We start from the raw sequence: 24,770 nt of genomic DNA on the forward strand, positions 1-24,770 counted from the left end.
TCTTCTTAAGATATTTATATCATTTTGCAAAAAGATGGTTCAAGTAAAAAACATTATGCCTTTTGAAATTTACTATGCAAAGATCCTTGCTTAAAAATATGTATTTTTATGATTTTTGTCACATTTATATTTCTAGTTGTCCTCTATATGCCTAAATTTTAAGAATCACTCTAAATGTAAAAAAAGTTTACATAATATATACTCAATTAAAATAAAGGAAGTTTATATTTCTTGAATATGATGAAAATTTCAAATGACCATTCATTAAAAAGATAGTTGGCCCAGGTTTTTGTAAGAGTCAAGAAGAAAGCGTATGTTTACTATTTCTCAGCTATCACCCATCACTTTAATCTCCAAATTTCCACCAAAACAAAAATTATCCAGTCTCTTTTAATGCCTCCCCTTCAACTGAGTGATCCAGTTCTCCAACCCTAGAACGGCAGAGACACCAAGGAAGCCTGCTGGCACAACGTGCACATCATCATGCAGCAGAATTCAGCACCCCCTCACGTTGGCTGCATTCCCCAGCCCAGAGCTGCAATGTACCAGCCCATGTTCTGAGTCCATGTTCTGAGCCTCTGCAATGTTAAAGGATGCTCTCAGGGGCTCAGGCACATGCAGTCACCATACCCACAGATGAAGCCCTGTGTTCAGCAAAAGACCACATTCAGGCCAGCAGTCAGAGCACAAGGCAGCAGTCCTTTCTGTTCAGGAAAGAGGGGAGTAGTGGTCCATTCACAATTTTCTGAATGCTTTAAATATACATAGATACAGCGGCAAAATGTTTATATCCACTGAATTAATTTCAGGTTTTCTTTTCTCTTTTTTTTCAAAGTCATTGTTTGAGTTCATTCTAGGAGGAAAAATGTAATTACTCCCTACTCTCAACTCTTACTAAACTTGCCTGATGTTTCATAAACTGAATACATCATTACAAAGGGGACAAAACACAGCAAAGCGTTGTATCAACTACTTTGTCAAAGGAATGAAGTCAAAGCACTACTAATAAATCCCTCTTTGAATCTTCAACAAACTCATTAAAAGGAGGACTTACACATAGCAGTCTTGCTTATGAGGGGTGAAAACAAGCTCTTTCTTTTATGTAGAAAATAGTTACGCAGCTTGGATGGTAGGTACCTGGATGTGTTACATCATCTCCCTCTGCTGCTTATTACCTGGGCTATTTCACTGCCCTATGTTTTCTCCACTGGAGGGCACAGTTAGCTAAAAGAAAATTTGGTGAAACCTGATTTGGTCTGTTCTCCAGTTCCAGAAAAAGTATGGGTGAGAAATGAGGTTAAAGATGCTCTCAGAAAGGATGTTTCTGTAATATTTCTGAATTTCACTTATCTCTGTTCTCCTTGAAAACCACTGTAAAAGATAATCACTAATTGGCTCACAGCTAAAACAAAAAATATATATATTATAAACACCACTATCTATAAAATATAAATAAAAGATGAGGCGGAAAGCAAAGAATGATTTTTTTAATGGTGAAAATGACCCACTTTGGGTACAGAATAATATAAAAAGTAAGTGAAAATGGAAATTCTCCTCTTCAACAAGCATATACACGACTACCATGGTCCCAGCAAGGCATCACCATGAGAATGTGGTGTTGAATCACTCAGTTCCTTACCGATAACATAAATCACATGCTCAGCAAAAATAGTTTATTTTTATTTTCTACATTATCATTTTAGAGATAAGCCAATAGGGAATGCTATTCAGCAATTCACTTACAGCTGCCTTTTCTTTACAAACCGAATCAATCCTAGGGGTGTAGTTTCAATATGTTTAGGAAAAAGAGACACATACATACTGCACTTCTAGATAAAGTCAATAAATGTACAGCTTTCAGAGGAGCTTACAAAGCAACAGTCTCTTGTTATTTTAAAAATTGCTTTTGAATAAAATTGTTTCTAGGCTTCAACTTATCAGTAAACCTTCTAAGTTTCTATCGTGGAAGCTTACTTTATGGATATTCCCAGGGAATGTTTTATTAGGTCAAATGACAAAGTATTATAACTTTGTTTTTTATTCTACATAGACCAAATTAATTTTTTAAAGTAGCAAATGGGGCAAAATAACTTGATAGGATTAAGTCTTCAAAAAGATCATCTAAATATCATGTACACTCAAACAAATCATTCATGTTATTTTAAGTGATTCACCAAAGAAATCCAAAACTTCCAGCGAGGGTCTCTTACATAATTCAGTGGCAGCGAGACCAATCCTCTGCAGGCATAAGAGAAGAAGGAATTCCATTTGCCTGATAACACAATCGGTCACTCCCAATCCTTTCCCCCATTTATTTAAATCATGGCTATCTGTACCAGAGTATTCTAGGCAGTGGGAAAAGTTAGCACAAAATTTGTGCTGTAGATGTACAAGGAACAAACAGCAAGAAGGCCAGTATGAATGGACTGGGGAGAGGCAATTCCATTCAGGTCTGAGTTCAAACGTTACCTAGTGAGAAAATCATGCCTAACCACCCTACGTATACTAGCAAGGAAACAAACTCCCTCTCCATCGTCCTCTGTTACTCTCTATCATCTACGTTGCTCTACTTTTCTTCTCAGTACATCTCATCACAAGACTGACCAAATAGTCATCTGTTTGCTTATTGTCCATCATCTCCTATTAAAATACAAGTTCCATGAGAGCCAAGCCTTGGCCCATTTTGTCCACTGCTATACCCCCAGCACACTGCAAAGTATCTGGCACACCAAAGGTGATCAAGTATTTGTTAAATCAATTAAATGAAAGAACAATGATGGGTGTATGGAGACAGCTCAGAAATAGAGGATGTTGAACTATATTCAATATCTTGTAGTAACCTATAGTGAAAAAGAATATGAAAATGAATATATGTATGTATATGGATGATTGAAACATTATGCTGTACCCCAGAAGTCAACACAACATTATAAAAGGACTATACTTCAATAAAAAAAAAAGTAAAAAGGTGATACCATTTCCTGGATGATATATCCTTGATATATCGTCATATGCCTGATATGAGGTGCCAATATACCAAATAAGGGATAGAAATGGTAGTAATGTAAAAATGTAACAACAAATACAGAAGAAAAGGGGGCATAAGAACTACAAAATTAAGACTGATAATAATAACAGCTGTCCCAGTCTTCTTGTACTTGCCTTTGACCCATTATCAAAAAATCAGATCCTTTTACTCAGCAGCAGTAGTACCTTACCTCAGATAATACCTGTTTCTTAAACACAAGAACAGTCATCTTTCCAAAACCAAGGCATGTTTCATCTCTAAAAGAGGAAGGTGGGAAAAGAACACATACAAAACACATATACACATGTGCACCTTCATTCACAGGGCAAAATCTGACTAAGTTACTGAATCTCTTAGCAGAAGGGGCATGCAGACCCAAAGCACAGCTTCCCCCTGAGCCCCAGCAATGGTGCATGGCTCATCAGAGTCCTGACACGCCTGAGAGGCTTAATTTCCAATTGCACTCAGTCCCTTTAGGCTTGCTCCTTACAGTACTGCTATTCAAGAGGAACTCAAACCATCTCTCTATCTTCTTTTTAAAATAGTATTTAGATTCACACATCAGGTTCTCCTGGTTCTTAAAACAAACTCAGCATCAGTAAGGCCGTGTCCTCAAATGGGATATAAAGCAGAGTCCATGTCCCTAAGCTCCTCATAACTTTGCTCCAGGCTTTTCAGTGACTCAGATGGCACATTTCCTCATTTGAATTTGGAAGACAAAGGAATTTAAATAACACTGAATCGCTAACCTTATACCTGATTACTGTCCCAAACCATGACTATCTGAAATGGATTTCATAATTTTTATACTTAATACACTAATATGGAGAAATGGCAAAGCTAAGATTATAACACCAGGATAATGAACACTATGACTTCTTATTTGCTTTGGAATGGATTTAGAGAGAAATAAGCACTAAAGATGGTAACAGACCCATGTATACAAATACCCACCCCAACTTCACTGCTTCAGACTCAGTTCTGATCCTTTTCCAATACAGTTGAACTACATTGGGTCAAGGTCTTCAAATTACCAAGTACTCCCTAAAAATAAATTTACTTAGACTAACTTAAAGTAGACCATCCTATGACATTTGCTTCAAGTTAACTGAAAGCCCACTATTCCTGAATCATTTGGTAACAGTTCTCAAAGAATGTTGGCAATAAGACAATTTTCACATACCTATACTCTGGCTTTATTAACTGTGGACCTGAACAGTAAAATAATTTAATGGCCTAATATGGCCAAGAACTCAAGGACCAGCATAATCAGGAGTGAGACTATCTAATGAAACTTGTGATCACATCTCATACCAAAGTTGGCCTCCTATCATCCATTTCAATAGCCAAATAAACAGCAATATATTAAGTTCACCAAAATCTATAGGGCTTTAAATCATTTATAAAATTTTATTCAAAACAAGAAAATTTCCCTCCTTTTCCACCAAATCTGTAGGTGAGGATGCTTTTGGTTGCAAGTAACAGAAATAGCTTTTAAGAAAAATGGGACTTATTATCTCAAAATAACAGGAAGGGTAAGGCACCTCCAGCGTGGGTGAATTCAGAGGCTCAGTAACAGCATCAAAGACCCAGGGGCTTTCCATCTTTCTGCTCTATCATCTCAGTGTGTTGCTTTGTCCCCTGTGGTCCCAAGGATGGCTACAGACATCATATCCTCACAGACGAACAAAACCCTTCCTTTTGCCTCGTTTTAAAGGGGAGGAAAGCCTTTTCAGAAGCCCACCCTCCAGAAGATTTCTCACATCTGGCCAGAACTGTGCTACATGCCTATTCCTAAACCAGCCTCTAATAAGGGGAAAGGAATCATCAAGATAAGCTTAAGTTACTCAAGACTGGGTCCCTGGGGCTGAGGAGAGGGCCAACCTTCTCTGAATTCTATGGTTCTCCAATACCTGTACACATTTGGCATTCTGTCAACAAGCAACCAACCATATCTGCCACCACTCCCTCAAATGTGGAAATTTGGTGGAAATCATCTCCCATTTAGTAGATCACAATTAAATTATGAAGGGGAAGAGGTTAACTCATACTTTAATGCAAACATAAACCTATGAGGTCCATTCAATATTTCGTCAGTCATCTGTGTTTATAAAAAAAGTTAAAACACTTAAAACAGGCCAATCCATCGACCACCCCAAGAGGTAGCAAAAACCTACACCCACAATGATACATCAACATATGCTTCAAATCTACTGTGTTTCTTTTATTATTTCCAGGAAATAACTCCTTCTTTACCTATTTCTTGGTCTTTATTTGTTGCTTTGTTTAAAGGAAATGAAACCAAGGGCAAAGAGAATGATGGGAATTACCACTAAGCTGGCGGTGCCCCGTCCATGCCCACTCTGGCCGCACCATTGGAGAGCACATTCCAAACGCATCTCACTGCCCAATGGCTTTATCTAGTGGCTGAAGCCAAAAATACCCAAGCACACAGTGGACACAAGTGCCCTTGAATTAATGCTCCTCGCCACCAACAGCCTTCAACCAGTGACTAATGGCTGCTGGTGTAGCAATACCCGAGCTTCCAGGCCCTGCAGGTGGAGGAACTCTGAGACTCGAATTCTACACTAGTTCCAGGTGATCACAGGCCTTGATAATGGCCTCTTTGTTGGCTGTGTTCCCCACTTCCCTCTGTACTGGTGTTTTTTGGGGTTACCTTCCAAATAAACTACACTTGAATCCCTGTCTCAGTATCTGCTTTTGGGGGAACCAAAAGACAGAAAAGAAAAGTAAATGTTTCCATTTGAAGAAATATTAACAAGCAAATTGCCCCACAAAAGTCATTCACAATTTTCAAAGATGTATTTTGAAGCAAATATTATTAGAAGATTTGGATATTTATACATAGTCCTAATATTAGCTATATTTGTAAGACTCAGATTCAAGATACATCTGGAAAATATTTCCTCATGTCAAAGATAATAATTTTGCTAGGGAGATCTAAAAGGAACTGTTATGTCATCAGTGTCAATTCATAAGAATCTAACTTAAATAAAGGTGAGAGCAGAAAACTTTAAGTCAAGAAAAACAGCTCTCTAAGTATCTTTAAGCCTGAGATAGAAACAATAGGGTACTGAGTGAGAAATGACAGGAACTTATAATCACCTCTTACAATAACATTTATAATATAATAATGGGACTTTAAACAGTTATGTCAAGCTTGAAAGTATTCCAATTATATCAGAGTTAAAATGACACTTCACTACCAGTAATTTAACTCTATCCCAAATCCATTATACCTAACTGCAGATTTTGCATGTGTTAAAAATAAAGTTGAAGCTTATGTGTTTATTTTAAACTAACACAATTAGTGGTTAAATTAGTTTAATTTTTAATTCAGAAACCCAGTTTATATCCACAAAGTTGTTTTTTTAATCTGTTTTAGGTAGTTTCTAAAACTGACGTATATTAGATATCACATCAAAAGAGACTTAGGTGTTGATCACAACAAAGTTACAACAGATCCCAAAATAAATCTCTGAAGCGATTTGAACCTCACACAAAGGATCTGATCAACTCATGGGACAATTCTATTTCTAGATTCCTAATTGAAAAATGGAAGGAGAAAAAAAGCCCAGTGTCTTGTTTGTGCATAATGCTTTGCACTGTCTACAGTGCTTCCAAACAGGACTCTGAGACTCAGTATCTCTGAATATAGACAAAGTGGGTATTTTTAGACATATCTGATAGATGAAATAAACAGAGTGGCTGACTGAAGATTCTACAGCTAATAAATGTCAAAGGTGGGACGGTCTATGAACTCAGGTCTTCTGATAGTCGGCTTCCCTGCTTTTCTGCCTAAAAAGGAAAAGAGCAAACATTCACCAAGCTGAGACACAAAGTGCTACATGGGATGCACTCAAACAGCTCAAAAATAACATTCGCCTTTTCCTAAAATATTACATACTGAGGCTCCAAATTTTCCATAGACTATAAGATACAGCATATAACTTATGATGATGATAAATGATTGCTGAGCCAAAGGACTTTGGTAAGGAATTTATGATATCAGGCTCAGCCTGGTGCTAATCTATAGTAAGATTGTCTGACATCCACCCAGAACCACACAGAGATCATTATTTTCCTCCCAAACCCTGCTCCTTCTCTGTGTTTCCAAGGTCAACAACTAGTGTCAGTGTCTGCCCAGACACCTCACAGCCGTTGACTTCGCCAGCTCCTTCACCCCCAAAACCTGTTTATGATGAGGGCCCAGGACTTCCAGCTCGTCCCTCTCTCTTGTCTGACTCCCCCTGCTCAGTCTCTGCCCCATTACCTGAATCCAAGCCACCATTACCCGATGCCTGGCTTACTGCCACCACCAGCCTCCCGCTGAATTCCCCTATCTCTTGGGTGGCTGCCTCCACATCCCTCCTCCAAAACACCAGGGCAAACTGTCCTAAATATATATAAACTTGATCATGACATCTACTGCTTAAAATCTGCCAATGACTTCCCACTGCCCCAGGATAAACAAAAGCCTTGCAGAGCCTCAAGGTCCTTTTTGACTGGCCCAGTGCCCATTCCTCTAGTCTAATCTCTTTCTTCTCTCCTCCCAAGAACCTTCAGCCCAAAGCTCCTGAATGCTCTCACTTTCCTCAAGGTCTTCACTCAAAGTGTTCCCTCTGCTGGAAAAACTCCCCTCTCCTTCAGCCCCCATTATCTGCCTGTGTCTAATTCATCAGCACAGTCTGCAGAGTTAACAAGAGTTCAAACCCCAGGTTCTCCTCCGGTTTTACTAGCTATGTGACTTTGGGCAAATTGTTTGACCTCTCTATTACCTTAACTTTCTTTCAGTAAAATGTAAATATTAATAGGGCCAACTTTATTGGATTATGTGAGGAGTAAATGAATTCACTAAGGTATTTAGAAGCATATCTGGCACATAGTAAGCTTTTTAATAAACACTATCTTATTACCATTATTAACATCATCTTCTTCCTTCTACTTCTTTTCTTCCACACCTTTGATTAAATGTTACTTCTTCCAGAAAACCTTTACATCCCTGAACTAGGTTAGTGCCCCATAGCTGGCTCTAACTAAACTTTCTGGAGCTGCTTATGTAATGCTTTGTGTTCTCCACTAGACCAATGCAAGTAGACACCATCGCTTCCTTGCTCACCATTCTGTTTCCATACCCAGTGCTGTATCTGGCACATAGTCATCATATAATGAATATTCATCTGCTGAATGAATGAATGGCCCAATGCCACTGTTTAATCACTACAAAAGTCATCCAGATAGCCAAATAAAATTGGAATTTCTTCTGGTTAAACCTAAGCCCATTTTGCTACTTCTTTATCATTTAGAGGACTTAAAGTTGAAAAAAAAGAAAAGAAAAGACTAATTAGAACATCCTCTCCAGTCTATTGGCCCAGTAAGTATCACTTATGTTAATTCCACAATAAAGGTAATTTTTTAAAAATCCACCTCTAAAGAAAGCAAACAGATTTAAAACTTCCTTGTCTCTAAATGTAATAAAAATGAACTAAGAAATAGGGCCACTAAAAACAAAACAAAACAAAAAACACACAAACAGAAAATAAGAAAATATTATTCTCTCAATTCTTCATTGTTAAGCTTCCAAAGTCTTCAGCTATCCTTCCTAGGGTCTTCCTTAAAGCAAATTAAAATTCCCATATTTGCATCTACCAAAACCCATTCTTACTGACTCCCATACCCTCACCCCTGATCTCCAATTACTGAGATTGGGAAATACTGGATGTGTTGCATGGAGTTCTCATTGCATAGCAACATACTAGAGTTCCAAGTTTTCTTTTTTTTTTCCCCTAATCTATTTCAAATGCACAAACACAGAACTAGCCTAAAATAGAATCTCTATTTAACTGTCAAAATTATAAGTAAATATTTGGTACAGAAGTTGTTGGAAGTTTAACACTATTATAAATCGAGCCCTGGTACCAAGAATAGATATCTGGCTCAAAAGCCTGCATGTCTATTTAGTCCATTGTCTTCTAGGATTAGCTTTACCACAGTCCAGTGTTTCCCAAAATGCATGATCTTTTTTTTTTTTTTTAATGATTCTCTTTTTTTTTTTTTTGTGGGAGGGGAGGATAATTAGGTTTGTTTGTTTGTTTTTAAACAGAGGTACTGGGGATTGAACCCAGGACCTCGTGCATGCTAAGCAGGCTCTCTACCACTGAGTTATACCATCCCCCGCAAAATGCATAATCTTAAGAATCAACCTATTTGTTAAAAATACATTTCCCATTCTTAGTTTTTGATTTAGTAGGTCTGTAGTGAAGCCCTAAGCACAAATTGAATTTTTTTTTTAATTTTTTATTGAAGTGTAATTGATTTACAGTGTAGCTTCAGGTATACAGCAAAGTGATCCAGTTAAACACACACACACACACACACACATATATTTTTTTTCTTTTCAGATTCTCTTCCATTATATGTTGTTACAAGGTATTGAATATAGTTCCCTGTGCTATACAATAAGTCCTTGTTGTTTATCTATTTTATACATAGTAATGTGTGGACACTCTTATTTTTAACAATCACATCCAATTGATTCTTATGTCCCATGGATACTGTCATGACATAAATAGACCTTTCACTTTCAGACAACATTTGAGGAAATCTCCAACTTGTACAGGTATTCCAAATTGCCTTCAAACCATTCTTATCAGGAGCCTCAGCAGGAAATGTTGCAGGAGCCTGGAGTAAGAAAACTTAGATTCAATTTCGTTTACTAACTGTGTAACCCTTACACCAGTCACCGCAGCTCCCTCTGGTCCTGGTATATTACGTGGAAATAATAACTACAGGGTTGTCGTGGGAATCATTTGAGATTATTTGCAAAGCAATTTGCAAATTAAGATGTCATTATGAATGAAATTATGGTAAAATTTCATTAATTCAGCCTCCTCTAATTCAGAATGTGTGAACATTATTGTCTAACCCGCTGTGTTTTTTCACGTTATCTATAAAGTGATCATCACCTTCTTTCATATGACAGGCAATGAGAGGTATTGGAACACACCGATAAGCAGCAGCTCCCTGTTCCACAGCAAAATTATTCAACTGAATGTGCAAGATTAGGGGAGCCTTTTTACTCTATGAGCTCCATTCATGTGACAAGACTGGAGTGTCAGCTATCATTAAAGCAAGCCTGGCAATCCTTCTACTGGAAGTTGGCTTGGTGGTGAGCAGTTACTGCCAGTCATTACAGTAAAACCTATCTGGGGAATGAGTTTTTCACATATGAGGAAGGCTAAGGGCACTTTAAAACTGGCATTTAAACTTCTAAAGGATACTGTACCCTTTCCTGGCCACTTTGAGAAACAGATACTAAAACTATACAATATGTCCTTGGCAATTTAGTATCATCGACATAATCTGTAGTTAGGGCTATAGGCACAGCTGAGACTATAGATAAGAGATATTGGATCAACCTACTTAGTTTGTAGCACCATCTACAGTGAAAAAGTCCTCCAGTCTTAATGTCCATGGAGGACTGGACCAAGAGCATGGCATAATGGTACCCTCAGGGACTATGGAGATGGGTGTCACTTCTTCCAGTGTTCAGGCTTTTGTACAGACAGGGCTTTTTGCCCTATACCAGTTGTGGAAAAGAGTGATGAAGTCCAGTGCATCCTCGCTGTTACCACTCATCGCCTCTGTGTCCTCCTCACCAGTTTTTCTCTCTTAATTCACCCCTGACAAATCTCTCCTATTCCCACTCCTATCAATGCTTTTCAACAACCCACCACAGACACATCCCCCGTTTTCTGCCCTTTGCCACTGATTTTCTTGCCTTGCCATTCTCTAACGGGATGCATGACCTTGAGCAAGTTGTCACCTCTTCCAGTATATTTCCCTAAGAGTTCAGCTGAAGAGGTCCCCAACAGCCCTTCCAGTTTTGTTATTCTAACGTTATTCTCTTTTGCCTCCTAGTGATTTTTCAGTTTTCTCAAGTTTCTCACAAAATGGCCGACTAAACTTTTGTAGATTATCAACCACCTGCAGTATTCATCTCTTTCCATGAAGCAAACAAACCATATACTCAATGCTCTGCAATTAACTTTCTGGCAGTGATTAAGGATATACATTGACCATTTGATGCCTTTACCACCAGATAGATTTTCCAGGGAATTCAGTTCAGTGTCTCCAACAATTCAAAAAGTCTGAAGGTTCTAGAAGGCTTGGGTTCATTTTTATCAAGCATTTGAAATAACAAAACTACATTTCGGTCAACACATCCCACAATTCAATTTTTTCACTAATTCATCTCAGCCTTACCAACTTCCAAGGTTTTACTGAAATTTTCATTGGAAAAAGTCTTTCTTACTAAAAGAAAATCTACTTGTAACAATTTTATAAAGATTTGGGGATGGATAATAAACACATTACCAAAATTCTATCAATATTGAAATGTTTATTAAATGTGGCAGAGTGGTTAGTTTCCTCTAGCAATTTCCTAAAATATGTATGCAAGAAAATTAGCTTATTTCCAGTACTACCCAAGAACATCTTTCTGCTCTCACTGCATTTCACACTTTCAGAACTATTATCCCAGCCCTGCTATAATTCTGTGACCAGCCTTTGTCTAGTCAGCCTTGGTTCAATTTCAGTCTAGCTTTGTAAAGTGTCACTTGACGTGTTCAAACCAAGAGGAAAAAAGGTGTACATGTTATTTTGCAAAACATAGCCCAAAAATACAAAACCAAAGCAAAACACCCTAGCCCCAATTGAAATATAATTCAAGGAAAATATGTTTATTCACTATATATTATTTATTGTACACTCTCAAGGGGCTTATAATTTAGAACAGTCATGCATGCATGCACAGGCGCTCGTGCGTGCACACACACACAAATGACTAAAAAGATAAAGCGTGAAAAAGTCCACAAAAAAAGAACAAAACAAGCACTATCAGTGTCCCAAAAGTATGTGATTGCTTCCTGCAAGGCGGGCAGCTGCAAGGTAAAATTTGTAATATGGACTCTGAAAAGTAGGTAGGATTCCTTGAACAGAAGGAGTAAGAAGAGTGCACAGAAGAAAGAGCACTCCAGGTAGGGTGAAATCAACATTCAACAACCACTGAAACTACTAAATGTCTCTGCACAAGCAAAAAGACACAGAAATGGAAAGAAGTAGGTAAGTACAGGCATATCTGAGACACAGAAAGTCACTCAGGGAAAAGTCCAAGGGAGAATGCATAAAGGGCCACATGAGGACGAGACCAAAAATAGACTTAAGAACATGATCAGAAAGGGCCAAGGGGCATGACATTTGCATAGACATTAGGAAACTCTGAAGTTTCCCTGTAAGGGGTAATCTGGAGATGTTTTCAAACCAAAGTGTAAGATTTGGTAGGGAGGCGATATATCAGGGGAACTCAGAGGAAGGTATGGATGAGAGAGAAGCTGAGATGGCAGATGCAATGAGATATGACAATTTCCTGCCTAGACACGGAAAGAAAATGTGAGTAAGCGTGACTCAAAGATGAGGGAGCAAACTGGCCACTTGCTGCATCTGGCGAAAATGGCGCAATTTATTTGGCCCACAGAATGAACTTGAGAAATGTGCATCAACCTTAAAAAACTAAGAAACTTTCCAGGGGAGAATCTACATTTGGGATTTCTCGTGAAACATCCCAGAAGACGAGGCCAATGTCTCTGAAGGCTAACAGCTGACTGAGTAGTGGCCATGGTGAGTAGTTCCGACTTATCACACAACAGCGTCCAGACATGCATTTACACGCCGCTCATGTACTCTGCCAGCCCAGACATCTAAATTTGTCATCCTGATTTAGTGGCTGGTTGACTCTAAAATTAGCAAAAATAAGGAGTCCAGAACAGGTTGGGGAGAACAAAAAAGCTGAGTTTTAGCCATGTTAGGGCTGAGATCTTTGAAAACCATCCCAACCAGAAGGGAATATGCAGTAAGTTGTTAGAAATTTGAGAAGAGGTCTGGGAAAGAGAAGATGGATATAGACAGAAATAAGAATTATCCCCACAAATAAAAGTGATAGCAGATAAACGATGGCAATATCAGCTAGCACTTACATACAGTTTACTAGAAATGCCAGATACTGTTCTGAGTATTTCATACCCATTAACTCATTCAATCATCACTTCAGATCCGATCTGACAGATGGGGAAACTGAGGCACACAGAAGCTAAGGTGATACAGACTGTAACTGGCAGAGCTGGGAATCAGAAGCGGGAAGTCTAGTTCCAGAGTCTGCTACGAGAACTTCTTCCTGAGGTTATAGTCAGTATTTCGGTTTTAGGCAGGCTCTGTTCTAGGTGCTTGAGATACATAAGTGAACAAAAAAAGACAGAGCTCTGTCTTTGTGGTATTCCCATTCTGACAGGTAGACAAACAAGAAACATCATAAATAAGCAAAGTGTACAGGATGGGAGACAGTGACAAGTGCTGTGACAAAAAGGACAAGTATGGCAGGGATCAGAAGAGGGGTGTAGGAGATCAGAGGAGGGAAGGTTTCACTGAGAAGGTGGTATCTGAGCGAAGACTAGAAGAAAGTAAGAAGACTTAGCCACATGGACACCTGGAGGAAGAGCATTCAGGAAGAGGGCATAACCAAAGGCCAAGGCAGTGATGCCAAGCACACTAGAGGAAGTGAGTTCAAGGACGAAGGGCGTGTGGCTAGGAGGGAGGGAGAGGCGAAACATGGGCAGAGAGGACATCAGAAGCAAAAGAAGGCAGGAGGCAGGTGGTCAAAAGTCTTGTCAACCACAGGAAGAATTCTGGGTTTTCATCTGAACAGGATGAGAAGACATTAGTGGGATCTCTGCAGAGGATCACATGGTCTGACCTGAGCTTTTCAAGGTTCACTGACTGCTGTGTAAGAATCAATCATAGGGAAGCCAAGGTGGAATCAGAGAGACAAGAGGCTGCTATTATATCGAAGCAAGAGATTTTGGTGGCTTTCACCAGAGTGCTAGAAGGAACTGGATTATGGATATTTTGAAGTTAGAGTCAGTAAGATTTCCTAACAGACTCTGTATATGGGGTGAGAGAGGCGTCGAAGATGACTCAAGTTTTTTTAAAAAAGCAATTGAAAAGTTGACTATAACCAGATTTTTCGAAGTCCATCGTATCTTAAGTTCACTAAGGGGAACCATATTTCAAGGAAGCACTTGGTAAATCTGTTCACAAAGCAAGGAATTCTCCTGCAGTATATTAATCACCTCCTAACTGATCAGCTCATAACTTCAGATTTCCAATAGTTTATCTGCTGAGTGAACTACATTATTTCTCGGTTCCAGCAATCCTTTCTCATCAAATAAGAGTAACATATACAAATAAAAGATGTTCTTAAACATGTTACTTGGTATCCACAAAAACACACAAAGGTTACACTAGAGCCTCATTTGCATCTCATTTCATTGTCATACTAACCCTGAAAAGTATCAGCCCCATTTAATAGATGAAGGAAGTTATGCTCAGAAGTGAATGATCTTTGCCCAAGGTCAAAGAGCTTAGCAAGTAGCAAAGCTCACACTGGCTACACTGACCCCAAAGCCAGTCTTTCCAGACAGTGCAACTGCTCCCCAACATAATACTCCTGAGAGGCAGTAACTGCTCAGAATCTTCAGTTTTCTAGCCTTTCCTCCTTTCTCCCAATGACTAGATCATTTAAATAGAAATAACTTCACTTAATAGTGGTAAGGATAACTTTTCAGACACTGATAGTCTCCCTGGAATTGCCAGTGAGACACAGGGCAAACACGTTGTTTCACTTGACGAAATGAATAATAAAACAAGCGTTCCCTCTGATGCCCATGTATGGCAGGCTTCTCAACTCTCACACCATGGTGCTATGGAGTGACCTTGAGAAAGCAGTAACCCAGTTTCAGGGTTCATTCAACAATGCCATCACTCAGCCTCTGGTAAGAGCAGAACTTCCCACAACATGGTGATCAGATTTCCCCCCAGGGAGAAATACCCTCTGAAAGATGATAATCAGAAAGTGCACAAAAACGGCCTCCCTTACTATAAAGTATGAATTTGCATTTTTTAAAGGCAATTTTAACTGAGATTATCTGAATAACTCACACTGGTCTATCTCTGTGGCAATGGAACAACTTCAGGGAGATCAGAGAAAGAAAGACTTCTGCTTAAAGTTGCAACTCAGCATTACCCTTCTGCTTAAAATCCCCACAACTGTACTCCGTGTTCTGAGATGAAAAAGCCCTGCTCGCTGGCCCCTTCTCCCCTCTCCTCTCCCATCTTACACGAGGCCTTGTTTTATGGGAGCCCTGCTCTCTTTTGCCTCGCACCTGCTGTTCCCACTACTCTTTCTGCTACTCTTCACCTCCCTTCAGATCTCAGCTCAGCCGTCGCTTCCCCAGGGTGGCTCTCTGACCTTCATTCACAAGCTCTGGTAGAACCAAGTGTGTCTGCTTTCCACCACCTAACAGGGCAGTTTGTTCCTGACTCGTGTTTGCCATCCCACTGGTCTGTTACAAGTCCATGGCCAGTGCTCAGGAGGACAAACGAACAGTGTTGGATCACACCCTCCATCAAGATGGTGAAGGCTTTATCCTTCCTGACTCCCAGCCTCAATCACAATCTATCCCAGAAGGCTGAGGTACAAATATTTTAATATTTTTATTTGCATGAAAGAGGAGAGAAATGGAATAAAGGACTGTACTGTAGACTAAATTCATATGTGAAAGACAAAATGTGTCTGTTGCAATCCTAACCCACAATGTGATGGTATTAGAAGGTGGGGTCTTTGGGGTGTGAGTAGGTCATGAGGGTGGAACCCTAACAAATGGTATTAGTGCCCTTATAAGTGACCCCAGAGAGCACCATGGCCCCTTCTGTCCTGTGAAGACACAGCAAGAAGACAGCTATCTATAAACCAGGAAGCAGTTCCTCACCAGACGCCAAATCTGCCAGCACCTTGACCTTGGATTCCCCAGCCTCCAGAACTCTTTGAAGTAAATGTTTGTTGTTTCAGCCACCTGGTCTACAGAATTTTTGTTACAGCAGCCCAAACAAAGACACACTATTTAGAAACAACAACTTTTTTTTTTAAACTTATCCTTATCTATAGATGGCAATTACTGGCATTGGAATTGATCTATTCAAATCCACTTACCCATATATTCTGCTCACTAACTAAATCTTTCAATAAATTTTTGCTGAAATTCAAAGAAATAAATGATCCTCAACCAACAAAAACAAACAAAAAATAGTTTTGAAACTCAACACTCTCAATTGCTGTAGCAAAGGTAATCTCAGTTTTCTAAAGACCCAGTCACCTTGATATTAGCTTTTTCTTACTAAGCCTTAATCTTGTCAATTAGCTCAAGTGATTAGAATATAATGCTACTAAGGTTAATAATATTACGAATAACGGGGGGAGGGTATAGCTCAAGTGGTAGAGTGCATGCTTAGCATGCACAAGGTCCTAGGTTCAATCCCCAGTACCTCCTCTAAAAAATAAACAAACCTAATTACCTCCCCTCACCCACACACAGAAAAATTAAAATTAAAAACATAATAATAATATTACTAATAACAATAAGTGATTAAGCATTTACCTACCAGGCACTGCACCATCTGTTTTACATAGAATAAGTATTCTCATTTATCCTTCACAACAATCCTATGAAACAGGTACCAGTATTAGTCCCATTTTGCAGGAGGAAAGTGAGGCTCAGAGACGTTTACTCCCTTACTCAAAGTTACACTCTAGTAAGTAGAGAAGCTAGAATCCAAGTCTAGGTTTGAGCCTCCAAAATCTCAGGTTTGACCCATAAATAGGAAACTTATTATTGCACAGAAAGGATGAGGAAGAACGGGGGGGGGGGAAGGGGGAGCAGGAGACAATGGAGGCTGCTGTAAGGGTGGAGAGAAAGATATTCTAACTCAGAGTACAAAGGCTGAATTTCTAATTCCGGGAAACCATCCTCTCTGGTTTTTCCTCCAAATAAGACCAGGGCATGTTTTAGGTCTGATTCTCCAGCTGCATCTGCTCCCTCTTACACAGCTCGAGCCCCAGCACTTTAAGGTTGCCCTACTAACTCCAATCTGGAGATCGTGTTCCATTTAGGCCTATGGACTTCCTTTTCAGAGCTGAAGTGCAGAACAAATAAATATCTTCAAGAATTTTATGACTAAGTTCATGTGTTTCTCTGCCCTCCACCACCTGCTCTGCTTTAAAAAACAAACAAACAGAAACCCATCTTTTAAAAAAAAACAAAAAAAACACGGTACTACTGTGATCACCATCAAGAACAAGTTCATCAGTAAGGACAGACCTACTAGTGTCCTGAATGTCAACAGGGAGCACGTTACATTTACCAAGCTGGACCTCCAGAGTCGCTAAATCCATTTGAGAATGCCAGAGTGATAAACAGAAAACAGCCTTCAAGGTCAGCTCCAGCCATCTTGATGACAGTCAAGTCCTCTGCTTCGTTAAGCACCCTGAGTGCCTTTCCAATGTGTTCCTATGCAACAACATTCACGGCTGGCAAATCTGAAGAAAATTCCCCGGCTACTTGATTCTAAAATGTGCTATTCTGCAATGCTTCCAGAAGTACCAAGCCTATGCAAGTTTGAAAGTGTGCCTTAAATCAAAAAGCAATAAAGTTGCTAAGGTATAAAGGAATCCACCCCCAAGTACCCATACAGTCTATAAGCCAGTCGTCAGCACACAAAGAGTGCAGAGGTTGTGTAACGGACAACTTTGGCTTTGAATACTGATTCTATAACTCACGAGGTCTGACACTGCAGATGAGGAAAGTCATTTACCTAAGCCTGTTTCTTCCTCTGTACACTGGGGATAACGCAGCACAGCTCAAAGAGAAATTAGAGATAATCTATGTCAAGAGCCTATAATTCTTCAAGCATTCAATAAACAGTAGCGATTAACATTTCTTCTGGGTTTGCCAAATTAAATAATTAATCCTTCATACATACATTTGTACATAATCATGTGATACCTCAAAGCCTAGTTAAAGAAAAGGACTTATAGCCTTTGGGCCCTGGTTAGTAGCCTTCAACCATTTGCAGTAAACAGACAAAGTTTGTTCAGCTGTCCAATGTGAAAACAGAAATTATGTACTACCCATGATTTTGAGAACCCTTTGATTCTTGGAACTTGTCTAAGCAGAGCCAATTTTGATGAACGGCTTTTCCACAGGAGAACCCCACCATCCCATACCCTTTTTTTAAGTTATCACTGTCCACTGAATTAGGAAAACCTCAGAATACTACAGAGCCAAATGAGTTCCACCAGCAACCAAAAGTGTAAAATCTCAAGGATCTGCTAACGAAGATGTGCAGGGGCAAAAATTTGAGGTGATGATCCTCTGTAAAATCTGACTCACTCCACAGGATGGACTATCACTCAGCAATAAAAAGAAATGAAGCACTGAAACATGCCACAACATGAATGAACCTTGAAAACACTGTGCTAAATCAAAGAAGTCAGTCACCAAAAAATTCACATTGTATGACTCCATTCATGTGAAATATCCAGAATAGGGAAATGTATACAGACAGACAGACAGATCAGTGGTTGGCGAGGACTTGAGGGAGTGGAATTAGGGGTTGACAGGTAATAGGTACAGGGTTTCTTTTAATGAAGATGAAAATGTTCCAAAATTAGGTTCTAATGATGGTTGCACAACACTGTGAACATTAAAAAAAAACAAAAAAACCTTGAATTGTAGACTTTCAATGGGTAAACTGTATGACATGTGAATTATATCGTAATAAGGCTGTTTTAAAAATGTAACTCATTAACTGATTAGTGTCTCTTTTATTCTCTGCTGCCTGGAGCAATATCCTCTCCTTTAAAAACTAAGAGCTCAGAATTGATAAAACATCGTGGCTTCGGACATATACTTGCCTTGCCTTTGCACCTGTCATCTCCACTTTATTTCAGTATCAATCATTTTAGAAAAACTCCAATGATGAAAACTTGCTCAAATAAATGCAAAATATGTCTCTGCTCAAACCAAATGCTTCAGATTGTATGCTTTATTGCTCCACGGCAATGAATGTTCTCTTCTTTATTTAGCACACACTGACCACCTCTGTTAGCCATCTTCTTTTCATTACTTGCTACTGTGCCCTTCAAACAACTTGAAGCTCCACTTTCACAGAATCTCCTCGTTCTTGGATGAAATACAGAAAGGATCGCATAACAATAGCAGGCAGGAGAGCCTTACCTACTAACTGGCTAAACCCACCTGCGAGGGACCTAATGAAATCAGCGTAACTCACTTGAATGGGGGTGTTACCGGAGAGAACTAGGGAAGGGATGACCAGCTCTTGATCAGATGAAAAGAGATCGAGTATGGGCCATGTAATGGATGGTCTTTAAAAACCTACTAGACTAAGGAATCTGTGGTCTGGAATATTTTTACAGGTTGCAAAGCACACCTGTATTTCAGGGTTTTTTTTCAAGCGGTTTTGTTTTTTGTTTTAAGTTAAGAAGAGTTTATATCTGATCAATGTGCCAGTTACTGTGGGTAAAAGACAAAAAATGTGGACCCACAGTTCCTACCTCTCAGATCCTAAAATCTGAGGGGGAGAAAATTAAACATTCTCACATGAAGAGTCTTAAGAATAACAAGTATAAATATAAACTACCAAGTTAACACAGATCATTACATAATACTTAAACTATTTAAGCTGTTTAACGAACATCAGTATTAGAAAGTAAGCAATGCCTCCCTAGTGAAACGGAGTCCCCCTAAAACTGAGTTCTCTTATTGAGTTTATGATTAATCTTTCTATCCAAAACTTTATTCCTTTTCTTGTGCCCTCTGATTTCAATCTTGTGCTAGTTAAACACTAATCAACCAGAGTCAGGTGGCTAAAACTGCTGTTGTTAACATCATTAATACACTAAAATTACTGCTGTGGATATCGTCATTAACACACAAACTCAGCTTGTTTCTCCAGTGCAAGATGAGCTAACAGACCCCAGAGCCATGGACCACCTAGCCTAAGAATCATAAACCAGAGACATCCTGATTCCCAAAACTAAGATTAAGAGATGTCACAGAAGTATCACTAGATGATGATGAATCCCAGCCTCTTTGTTCTTCCACTTTAAAAAAAATCGAAACAAAACCCTAACTCAAAGACCAAGGTGGACTAGATCTGAGACTTGTCTCTCACTCCCTTGCTTGGTTGCCCTGCTTACTTTGCTGCAAACACCTGCTGTCAGAGTTCAGCTTTCTGCAACCCGGGCTCAAGAGCCCTTGCTAGGTTACACTTGAACTGCCTGCTCCTAGCATTTACTCAAAGACGGTTGCACCAGATTAAGATAGCAGTCTTGTAGGGAGTTTGTAGGAAAAAAACTCATTAGTATTACCTACATACAAAAGTTAATTCTAAAATCCTAACTTTAGTTGAACAAATTATCAACCTATTTTTAGTAACAATTTAACCCCATTAATAATTGTTCAAGTGCCATCTCTACTGGTTTGTTTTCCAGATTATTTCAGTTTCTCAAAGATCCCTTGAATTTGGCGAGATAGAGGAAGAAGTATTTTAAAATCCAGGCCACATGTAAGTAATGTTACAAATAACTAGATCACTTCTTCTGCTGAAGTATTTTTAAAACACAAGAGATTTCCCAGCAATCCAGCGTAAAGTGAACTGGACAATAGTTCCCTTTATGATAGTTATTACCATTAAGTCTTTGCTTACAAATTACAAAACTTAGTCATCTAATGTAAGATTTCCTAAGGCACTGGAGTCTTACGCAACTATTTCAAAAGTCCACAAGCAAGTTTTCCAAACATTATAGCCAAGACTGAGGCAAGTTAATAGAGAAATTATAATCTTGAATATAGTCAAATTGAGCATTTCACTTGCTTTTTCAAAGATCAAAAACAGTGACTTTTAAAATATGTATTATAATGTTAATAGCTGCTTTACATATTCATTCCTACTTGAGACATTTTCTCCCAAAAGGTCAACTTATTTTGTTTTTCCTACTAGTTGTTCAAACGTTTTTGAGTTTATAAAGAATATGGAGTAACATTATTTGAGTACCTTATTTGAGCCTAGTCTGAAAGCAACCCCTAACTAGCCTAAAATGGAATAAAATACTTCGTGAAGTGAACATGCAATTACAAAACTGCAGAATGAATAATTACATCGGAGAAAACGGCGTATCACTTGGCTTTAAAAAAAAAAAAGCTAAAAGAAATGAAAAATAAGAAAAGCAAATCAACAACAACAACAAAAAGAACGCATAACTTTCCTGCTGTTAATTTTCCCAACTTCTCCAACCTGGCCTTTCTTCTCCATTTTCAAAGTCCTCCGACTACACGGAACAGGATCCATTTGTTTAGCTTACTCTTTGCGGGAATACTTTATCCTGCAAATGTCCTTCTGCAAAAAGTATTACTGATTTCTACATGAAGAGTTACCGTTTTGCAGGAGCAAGAGTTCTTGCTACTCATAAGGACTTCAGAACAGTTTAGCAAGGATTTAAAAAAGGAGAAGGGGAGATCTAGTAAATTATAATGGAATAGGCCGAATCCAATCAGAAAGCCTTCTGAAATGCTATGTCCTCTTCCTCCACCCTCACCCGCCCAAAGGCAACAGAAAGCTTTTCATCCTTAACACAGGGCCAATATTCAAGCCAAAAACTTTATTTTAAACCCACTCTTAAGGGGCGAGGCAAGGTGAATAGAGTGTGACTCGAGAGAGCAACAAGGCGACTAACTCCGGGTCGTGAACCTGGAAAGGCTCAAAGGACACATGCTCCAAGGAGTTAAGGCCCGATTTCTCCCCCATCCACCAAGTGGCACTGAGATTCGCTGAGTTTAGCCAACAATGCATTGGGCATTTAAAAACTCCACAAGTCTAAGCAAGCCAGAAGATGGCTTAGGGGACAGGTGGGAACGCGCGACGCAGTAGCCTCAGGAAGGCGGAGAGGGAACCTGGGGACGCGAAGGCCAAGCGCTGGGCCCGGAATGGGTTAGCGCGGACCAGGCCAGGCCTGGAGTCACGCGAGCAGCCGCAGGAGCGAGGACGGGGGCGGGGGGGGGGGAGGGGGTTGGCAGTGGATCCGACTCACCTGCCCATTCACCGAGCCTGGGTCCGACCCCCTCGTCGTGACCCAAACCCCAGACCCGAAGGGCCGTGAGGAGCGAGCACGAGATGCGCAGGGCCAGGTAGGCTACAGTGCCCGCGCCCACCCAGTACAGGAAGCCGGCAGCAGGCAGAGCGCTCTCCATGGCTTTCAACCAGGCCTCACTACCTCCGTAAATGAAAAAAAAATGAATGAATGAATCCAGGAAGAGGCTCCGGCCGTGACGGTGAGGACGACAGTAATAGGCGCTGCTTCTACTCTGCTTTTGGCCTAAACCCCGCCCAAGGCACCATATTCGTGCCGCCATTGGTGATCTATCGTTCTCTCTGCGCGTAGTGCGTCAGCCATTGGCTAACTCTAGTTTCTCTGGCCCGCCCATGACCCCCATTGCTGTCACTCAGCCGCGTTTCCGTTCTAAGGCAGTGGATCTCTCACCTGCCAATCAAGCTTCAGCCTAGCCCAACACGTCACCACGCCCCCAGGATTCCGCCAGAGGGCGGCACCTCTCACCCCACCAAATCGTCCAGGTGTCTCATTGGCTGAAGTGGTCCTCGCGACGACGGAAGATTGCGCTCCGATTGGCCAATCAGACCCAATTTGGCTTGAGCTCGAGTTTGAAGAGGGAATGGGATCAGAGACGCCACTACGGAGTGGGAAGATTGTAGTAAGAAGCGGACGTGGAGCCATGGTTTTATTTTCACATCTTTATTAAACAGTTCTGTATGATTGTTAAGTGCGCTGTCATTGTTTCCATAAACTTTTCCAGATAAAGGCTTGCATCTCCTGTATTTGTTCCCCACAACACGCCTTCGGTCCAGTTATACATCGTAAGGAGGGCCTTCTAAATGTCAGGCTTCCCTCCCGCGCTGTGCATTAAACAAGCTCCCAATGCCTTGGATTTAAAGGCAAATAACTTCATGGAGTCAAATGACTATAACACACAATGGCATAAAAACCAAAAAATAAATATATTATGGGAATACAGCTTAATGAACAATTAGTTTGAGGAAGGACTCCATGTTTTAAATGGATCTTAAAGTACTATTAGAGATTTTTCTTTTTAATTTCCTTTTTTTTTTTTTTTTTTTTTTTTGCGGGGATAGGGGTGGAGGAGCTTGCAAGGGGGCACAAAAGTATACAGACCAAGTGGAGGTATGAAAACCACCTCAGCCAAGTTCCAGACGAGTAAGACCACAATGTAAGTTGAAGAAATTGTGTAATGCCAACAAGTGCTTCACACTTACTCTCTCATCCTCCCTTCAGGAGTTTCTGTTTCCTTTTCTGGCAATGGGTTTGGGTTCATAGAAGATAACTAAAGTTTTTCTTAGCCAGTAGGTGCTGCTGGTTCAAGACTTGAGAGTTTTTTAAAAGGCAGAAACTTGAGGATAATAATTCTAAGGGTCAACAGTTCAACCTTGAATCTAAAGTCATAATTTATAATATTTAGTTTAAGAGCCTTATCTCTCCCTGCCCAATCCCCTCCCTCTTTCTCTACTCCCTCTTATAGGATTAATTAGATATAACCCCAAGGCTGTTACTGTTCTTCATAAACTGTCAATTGTTCAGCAGAATTCAGTCATGTGAGTTGATCTGGCACTATATTTTGGTTTAATTGAATTTAATAACTTAGACAGGCGCTACCTGTCCAGTTCAACGGGTCTCACCACTTGTCTCCCTGAAGCCTGTTAATGGGGTTTGTTCTCCATGAAACAACTAGAGTGTTGTTTTTTTCTTAATTGAAGTATATTTGATTGGCAATGCTGTGTTAGTTTCTGGTGCACAGCATACTGGTTCAGTTATACATATATATATATATATATATACACATATATTCTTTTTCATATTCTTTTTCATTATAGGCTATTATAAGATATTGAATATAATTCCCCATGCTATACAGTAGGACTTGATTGTTTATCTATAGTGTTTTTTCTTTAAAGTAAATTAGATATCATTTCTTTAGCTCAAATCCCTTCAAGAACTTTATATCACATTAAAAACAAAATCCTCCAATGCTAGTTTATCTGCCCTGACCTCTCCAGCAGCATCAACTGTCTTCTCCTGTGCTCACTTGATTCCAGCTACACTTTTTTTTTTTTAAATTGAGGTACTGGGGATTGAAGCCAGGACCTCGCACATGCTAAGCATGGGCTCTACCACTGAGCTATTAGCTTCCCCACCTGCCAGCCACACTTTTTGTAGTTCCTCAAATAAATCAAGTTTATTCCAGTCTCAAAGCAGTTCTACTTTCTTGTTCCCTCTCCCTGGAATCTCCTACTATTTCCCAAGACTCATTCCTTTACATTATTTAGGTTTTTGCTTATATATCCTCCCACTTAAGAGTGGTTTTTACTGACAGTACTACATGAATAGATCAAATAGCCTCATCTCCTTTGCCCTGTCACTGCTTATCCTTTTACCCTAATTTGTTTTCCTTATAATACTAATGCTTTCAAATTATTTAATTTTTGTCCTTCTTCCCAATAGAACGTAAGTTCATGAGGACAGTGACTTTTCTTGTTCACCACTGTATCTTAACCTAAGATGTGAATCTAAGGGTACCTAATACTTAGTAAGTATTCAGTAAATACCTGTTGAATGAATAATGAATAAATAAATAAAAATAGTCTAATAGGAGAGACAGACATT

General features: G+C 39.6%; 1 protein-coding gene across 1 annotated transcript in view; it reads right to left on the reverse strand.

The window, feature by feature from the left end:
* Positions 1-22,412, reverse strand: part of HSD17B12 (hydroxysteroid 17-beta dehydrogenase 12) — a 135,518-nt gene extending 113,106 nt beyond the window's left edge. The window contains exon 1 of the mRNA XM_011000605.3: positions 22,107-22,412. Coding sequence (XP_010998907.2) covers positions 22,107-22,266 — 160 coding nt within the window. The 5' untranslated portion in view covers positions 22,267-22,412. The remainder of the gene's footprint in view (positions 1-22,106) is intronic.
* Positions 22,413-24,770: the final 2,358 nt, after the last annotated feature.

This window comes from Camelus dromedarius, chromosome 12 (genome assembly GCF_036321535.1).
Source record: "Camelus dromedarius isolate mCamDro1 chromosome 12, mCamDro1.pat, whole genome shotgun sequence".
NCBI classification, from domain to species: Eukaryota; Metazoa; Chordata; class Mammalia; order Artiodactyla; family Camelidae; genus Camelus; species Camelus dromedarius.